This window comes from Sinocyclocheilus rhinocerous, unplaced genomic scaffold (genome assembly GCF_001515625.1).
Source record: "Sinocyclocheilus rhinocerous isolate Xijiao unplaced genomic scaffold, SAMN03320098_v1.1 scaffold549, whole genome shotgun sequence".
Classification (NCBI taxonomy): Eukaryota; Metazoa; Chordata; class Actinopteri; order Cypriniformes; family Cyprinidae; genus Sinocyclocheilus; species Sinocyclocheilus rhinocerous.
In genome coordinates, this window is record NW_015664999.1 from 495,510 (window position 1) to 502,514 (window position 7,005).

At 37.7% G+C, this 7,005-nt stretch overlaps 1 protein-coding gene and 1 pseudogene across 1 annotated transcript; both read right to left on the bottom strand.

Annotated features, from left to right (window-relative positions):
* The window catches only part of LOC107730727 (uncharacterized), a 4,609-nt pseudogene extending 4,026 nt beyond the window's left edge, over positions 1-583 (bottom strand).
* Positions 584-1,292: 709 nt separating this feature from the next.
* Positions 1,293-6,809, bottom strand: LOC107730776 (protein lin-7 homolog B). The gene is made up of 6 exons (XM_016541712.1): positions 6,504-6,809; positions 4,617-4,735; positions 3,381-3,452; positions 3,088-3,297; positions 2,789-2,952; positions 1,293-2,052 (listed from the first exon to the last, which is right to left on the bottom strand). The coding sequence occupies exons 1-6, from the start codon at positions 6,577-6,579 to the stop codon at positions 2,031-2,033; spliced, it is 663 nt and encodes a 220-aa protein (XP_016397198.1). The 5' UTR covers positions 6,580-6,809; the 3' UTR covers positions 1,293-2,030.
* Positions 6,810-7,005: the final 196 nt, after the last annotated feature.

The following is a 7,005-nucleotide window of genomic DNA, read 5'->3' on the forward strand; positions in this document are numbered from 1 at the left end:
ACTCACGATTGAATGTAACATAAAACAAATGATTACTTTTCTTAAAAATCTTTATTGATGCCAAAAATGCTTACATTTATGTGTCTTTTTGTTCGCTCGGGCAGCCATGTTGCCCTGAAGCCGGTTTACACTGAGATAAATCATACCCCTTCGTTTGAAGTATGGTCCCGAAAAATCTTCGTTTGAAGGGCTGTCTGGCCCTTCCCCTACCCCTCCAACCAAAAGAGAATTGAGACACCCCTACCCCTTCACGTGAACGCGCGAAACGGAGGGGTAGGGGAAAGGGGAAGGGCTAAGGGGTAGAATTGGGATTGGGCCTTATTATGTATATGGTTGTAATAGCAAGCTGCCAACTTAACTGTAGTAACAAACTCTTGTAACTATGGTTACCATTATTTTTTTTGTAAAAGTTAATAAAACAAACTTTGTTGGTAACCCAGTTTGATGTTCCTCGTGCCTACCTTACAAGTTTTAAAATAAAACGAAGGTTGCAGATACGCATGTCCAATGGTTGTGCTGGTTTGGACCTTTCGTCTCTGGTTATCCATTCGCTTCATGCACTCCCTCGCAAAACTGAAAATAAACCACCAAATAGATACAGGAACTCCTGTCCGTCGAAAATTAGACAAGTGACATATTACTGATAAGACCCTTTATGTGTTTATTCATAGATAATGCTTCGCCCATCCATAGGAATGGAGTCCGCCTAGTTTACGCTTACCTGCTGCTATGGAAACGAACGCGCGTGCATGCGTGTACACAGAAATGAAAGTGTAACATGAAACGGTAACATTAAATATTGTCTTCGATCATATGTGAGTTTTCCGAGAAACGTTAACCTAAATAGTAAAAAAGTTGAAACGGAATAAAATACATATATATTTTTTACTTTTAAAAATGTAATTTCTGTAACTATTATATATAAATAGGCTAGTAGACTTTTTTTATAGGCTACTATTTTATTTATTTATTTTTTTGTGAAAGCGGTCGTATTAAGGCCATTCACATTAGAGGTGAATTTAATAAAATCTATCAAAACAAGTACTATACCAGTCAAATTTCAAAAAAGAAAGAAAAATTACATTGATATTTTCGTTATAATTAATCTCAATTTTTTATAACAATTAAATTACAATAAACCATAATGCAAAACAAATCCTCACTCTCATTACTACAAAAAGTGTAAACATTAAAGGTATATGGTATATTAAAATAGCTATGATATTTTGTCAAAACTATGGTATCATGATAAATGTTTATAAACTGTGGGCATAAATCAACTCAGCATACTATTAAATTACATTGTTGGTTTTAATGTATGAATAAACATAAATAAACTCAAAAATTCAAGCATTGAACATAGGCACTATGACTGGCAGCACAAAGCCACTCACAGCAGCACACTTTAATGACGACCCTATTTGAGTGTGGCATGCTTTGTACAGAGCAATCTGTTCATGCTTAGTACAGAGCAATCAGTTCATTCAGGAAGCGTCTTTAACAGTTTGTGTACTCCTGATGTAGTTCACACAGAGCAGAACACATGATACAAGAACACTTACAGAAGTGGGATGCATAGCTTTAACTCTATTGTCAATGCATGTCTTCTGAAACACAGACTTGATATGTGAGTGAATGAATGATGGTCTAATTAGGAGCCATCATGCCGTTCAGTTCAGCAATACTCCTACGGCAAAAGACTAAGTCCTATAAGTACACACACTGTATTTGCACTAGCCAGACAATTTTTAAAGTTCTCTTCTGTGCTAACAGACACACAACCCCCGAGAATATCACAGGGTTCAGGTTCACATAAGAATACAATAAAAAATTAGACTCAAGACCAGATGCACTATGCAGTCTCTCCGGGGAAAATAGTATATTTGAGGTCTACATGTTTTGAGATCGTTCCACAAACATATAAATAGCTAAGGGTAGTCTACACGGATCTCTTCTGGGTCTTCTGTCATCCTATAGGAGCAGAGAGGGTGGGAGAACGGATCAGCAGGTCAGTCAGAAGTTGAGATTGGTTAACCCCTGGATTCCAAAGACCTGTCGGTGAAAAGACAACGATGGGCGAAATTCTAAAATACAGATAGGCTACTTGCACATTCATGAGAATATCTCATATTTCATTAAAGACATTTAACATGCCAATTACATTGTTTTGTTAATTAATTAAAATTTAACAGTCTGTTGTAAACACCATAATAAATACAAAATAAATGTTGTGAGATACACTACCATTCAGTAAGTGAATGCTTTTATTCAGCAAGGATGCATTAAATTTCAAATGGATCAAAATTTACAGAAAAGACATTTGTTACAACTGATTTCTATTCTTTTTTTTTGTACTATTCATCAAAGAATCCTGAAAAAAATGTATCACACCTCAAAAATAGTATCACACCTCTTTTCACCATTGATAATACAAAATGTTTCTTGAGCAGCAAATCAGCATATTGATTTCTGAAGGATCATGTGACACTGAAGACTGGAGTAATGATGCTGAAAATTCAGCGTTGCAATCACAGAAATAAATGACATTTTAAAATACATTAAAATACAAAACAGTTGTTTTAAATTGTAATATTATTTCACATTTTTTAAATGTATATTTAATCGAATAAATGCAGCCTTGGTACGCATAAAAGATCTTACCAACCCCAAAGTTTTGAACAGTAGTTCATGACATTCGAACAAAACAAAAATGTCTCCTGATTAATGATCGGCTGAGAGATGGTGAGAAAAAGGTAGGAAAGGAAAAGAAAGTGATAGTCGCACTCACGAGTAGCTGGTATGTTGCTGGCGTCTCCTGGCACTTCTCATCTTCTCAAATCTGGCTTCCATCTCTTCGAGGACTTTAGGGGTGTAACGCACCACCAGCTTCACTGAACCCTGTGCTGCCTTTAGCAGCTCTACAGCTTTCTCATGATGTTCTCCCTCCACACTCTACACACAATAAAAAAATGAAGGACATTTTGAAGGCTGTTAATTCTGGCAAACCGCAGCTCTTAAAATCAAGGTCATGGTCATACACAGAAATATAAATTATACGACTCAAAACTCAATACTGTCCCAACATACCACTCCATTAACAGAGAGCAGCTGGTCTCCTCTCTTCAGGCCACCCTGTCGGTCAGCAACACCCCCTGGGATGACCCTGGAGATGTAGATGGGAGAGTTTTGCTCTTTTCCACCCATGATGTTGAACCCAAGCCCCTCGTCTGTTTTAGGGAGCTCAACCACTCTTGGATGTGCATGGCCTTCACTGGCTGCGAACGCTGCTACTGTGGCCTGGAAAGAGACAACAAATAAATGTCTTCATCAGTATATGATCATTCTTGATCAACAGTGGCAATTTTGGGGTAAAAAGGTACCTTTGCAGTGGCTTGTGCTCGGACCTCAGGCCCACCTACAATGTCCAATGTATCATAAAGCTGCTCATAGACCTAGAAAAGGGACAGTCATTTAACAACTCAAATATTTGTAGTTTACAGTTAGTTTGACTCATTTATAATTAATGAACCTAACAAACATTATCACATTACACACTGCTTTGCAGATCATTAATTAATATACATTCAAATAGCAGAAATGTCCTTAAAGTTTGATTCATATTTTCATGTGCATACATAATTCAATTAATGCAAACTACTGATGTCTTTAAACAATAATGTTTGTTATTGACTTCATAAGAGATGATAATGTACAATCGGTTGGTCATTATTGCAAAATAAACCCCCGCAGTATCACACAAGACCTTTCGGCTTTGGGTTTATTTAGTAAAAAAAAATGACCGTGTGACTGTCCATTGTCTTGCTTACTACACTGATGTTGATTACTAAATAAATGGGCATTACACATTGATTTTAGTTGACAATTTATATTTACTTTGAGAGGAAAGAGACAATAGCTAATTATACATTTTAGAACTCACACAAATATTTTCAGAATGCCATCACTGAACAAGAATCAAGAGCCATGTAATAATGAAAGTCATTGTGCAGTTTTCTTAGTTAATCCCATGTAAGGTTTGTGAAGTAGAAGGCAAATTTTAGTGGAATGAATCGCAGCCAAAGTAGACATACTGATCAAAATCTTGTCTTCCTATAATTTGTTATCTCTCAGCTACGCAAAGAGCAGGACATCTAAAGGACATGTGAAAACTGAGCAAGTCTGACAAGAGTATCATGTAGAATATCTGTGCAAGTTGTGAACAGACTGGACTTCTGCTATTGAAACCCATTACTACAAATCAAGGGGTGAGATATGGAGGCTGAAGTGAGAGACAGGAAAGGGAGTCATTCAGGAGGAGGAACAGTGCAGCACAATTCTGTCTATGAGAAAAGATCATTCACGTGTGGAGGAGGAAGACGACAAAGTGCTGTCGTAAGTGCTTACGTGGTGACAACATTTGACTTCAAACCTTAATTTTATACCTAGCTATTTATGTTCCATTAGTGTTCTGTAAAATCAGCACATAAAAGGTACAAATTAGTAAATATTTTCACTGTTTTTTATCATATATTTTTGAAAAGAAAGCAACATGTTCCAAATGAACAGAATCCAGCAAACAGTTTTAACCGAAGTAACGTCCTTATGTTTGTATGTACCTCTCGGATGGCAGCACAGAACTTGCTCTGTAAAACTCTCTGTAGAGCCTGGAGTTTGGGAGGAGGAAGTTCACCACTTCTCTGAAGCCTGTCCAACAATTCTATCACTCTGCAAACATCTGTCAGAAAATAAAACATTGCAGAAATACTGTGCTGCTTGAAAGTTTCTGAACCCTTTACAATTTTCCGGATTTCTGCATAAATATGACCCAAAACAATCAGATTTTCGCAAAAAGTCCTGAAAGTTGACAAAGAGAATCCAGTAAAACAAATGATACAAAAATATATACTTTATCATTTATTTATTCAGGAAAATGATCTAATATTAAATATCTGTGAGTGGCTCTCTAGGATTAGCAGTTCATTTGAAGGTGAAATTAGAGTCCATCTGTTCAGAGGTGTTTTCAATCAGTGGGATGACTATCAGGTGTCAGTGTGTGTGCTGTTTTATTTTGAGAACAGGGATCTATCACAGTCTGATTAAGTGAATCATGGCACAAACAAAGGAGATCCCTGAGGACCCCAGAAAAGAGTTGCTGTTGCTCATCAGGGTAGAAAAAGTTACAAAGCCATCTCTAAAGAGTTTGGACTCCACCAATCCACAGTCGGAGAGATTGTGTACAAATTCAAGACCACTGTTACCCTCCCCAGGAGTGGCCGACCAACAAACATCACTCCAAAAGCAAGACACATATAATAGTCTGTGAGGTTGCAAAGGACCCCAGGGTAATTTCTAAGCAACTAAATGCCTTTCTCACATTGGCTAATGATAATGTTCATGAGTTCACCATCAGGAGAACACTGAACAACCATGGTGTGCACGGCAGAGTTGTAAAGAGAAAGCCACTGCTCTCCTAAAAGATCATGTGGACAAGCCAGAGGGCTATTGGAGAAATGTTTTGTGGATGGACGGTGATAGCATCATGGTTTGGGCCTGTTTTGCAGCATCTGGGAAAGGACGGCAGAGTTGAAGCAGTTCTGTACTGAGGAATGGGCTAAAATTCCTGCATCCGGTTGTGCAGGACTGATCAGCAGTTACAAGAAACATTTAGTTGCAGTTATTGCTACAAAAGTGGGGTCACACCAGATACTGAAAGCAAAGATTCACATACTTTTGCCACTCACAGATATGCAACACTGGACCACTTTCTTGAATAAATAAATGACATTTTGATGATATTTTATACAAAGTATATATTTTTGTCTCTTTTGTTTTATTGGGTTCTCTGTCTACTTTCAGGACTGAAAATCTGACGAGGTTTTGGGTCACATTTATGCAGAAATATAGAAAATTCTAAAGGGTTCACAAACTTTCAAGCAGCACTGTATACATTAAAAAAATACATACTCTAACAAAGTAAACCTGGTATGGAAAGTCAACTAGTCATGCAAAGTTCTGGTTATGCCCCCTTTTTTTGGAAGCAACGTGGTTTCAAGTAATTATGGCCATAAAAATTACTTTTTAAAAAACTGTCTAATTCAATAACGGAGTTCACGGCCCGAATTAATGATAGATCAGATCATCCAGTGTTCTCAAGACAAATAAAACAAACTATTGAATACTATCAGCAACGATAATAATTAAGACATCTAAAGCAGGAGAAAATAAAATGGAAATATAGGCAAAATTACTTCCTGCCATGCCTCTCCCTATCCACAGATGACACGTATATATATAATTTTTTTCAATGAATTCCAAGCATAGCAATACAAACACGAGCACTCTCTACTGGGGACATCCATTCATTCACATCGTGGGCACAAAGTGCCCCATTCAGTGCTCATTAGTATGGCCTGATTAAGACAAGTGACAGTCAGTTCATTGGTAAGTATTTCCCAAACAGCACTTGCATCTGTCGGGACAATGCACAGAACCAAGTAAATTACCTCGTTCCAAGCAGAGCGGCTCCGTCATCGCCGCCATGTCCAGCTCTTTCCCCGTATGATAATACGATGACATCATGAAGACCGTCTGCTGCAGTGGAGGACCGACGCGTTTTCAGCTTTCTTTTACCAGGGGCAGAATCGTAAGAGATCGTTTAGAAGCTGCAGGAAAGGGTTTTCGATTGTAAAAATCAAAATCAATCGTCTTAAGCAGGTTGGCAGTGAAAGGGCGAGATGCGCGAGGAGCCTGTGCTCTCGTACCAGCCGCTTACTGAATGACGCAATACAGTACGTCAGAGGCGCGAGTTCAACCAAAGCCTTTCTGCAACCTAGTGTCTGAACTGACAATATCGTTTGAGATAATACTTAGAAATAAGGACCAAAGACAACCAGACAATAATTTGGCAATAAAAAGTATTTATTCAAGAATGAAAAGCAGAACCAATACGACCAGAGATACAAGCAAAAAAAAAAAAAAAAAAAAAAAAAAATAAAAAGCGATTTG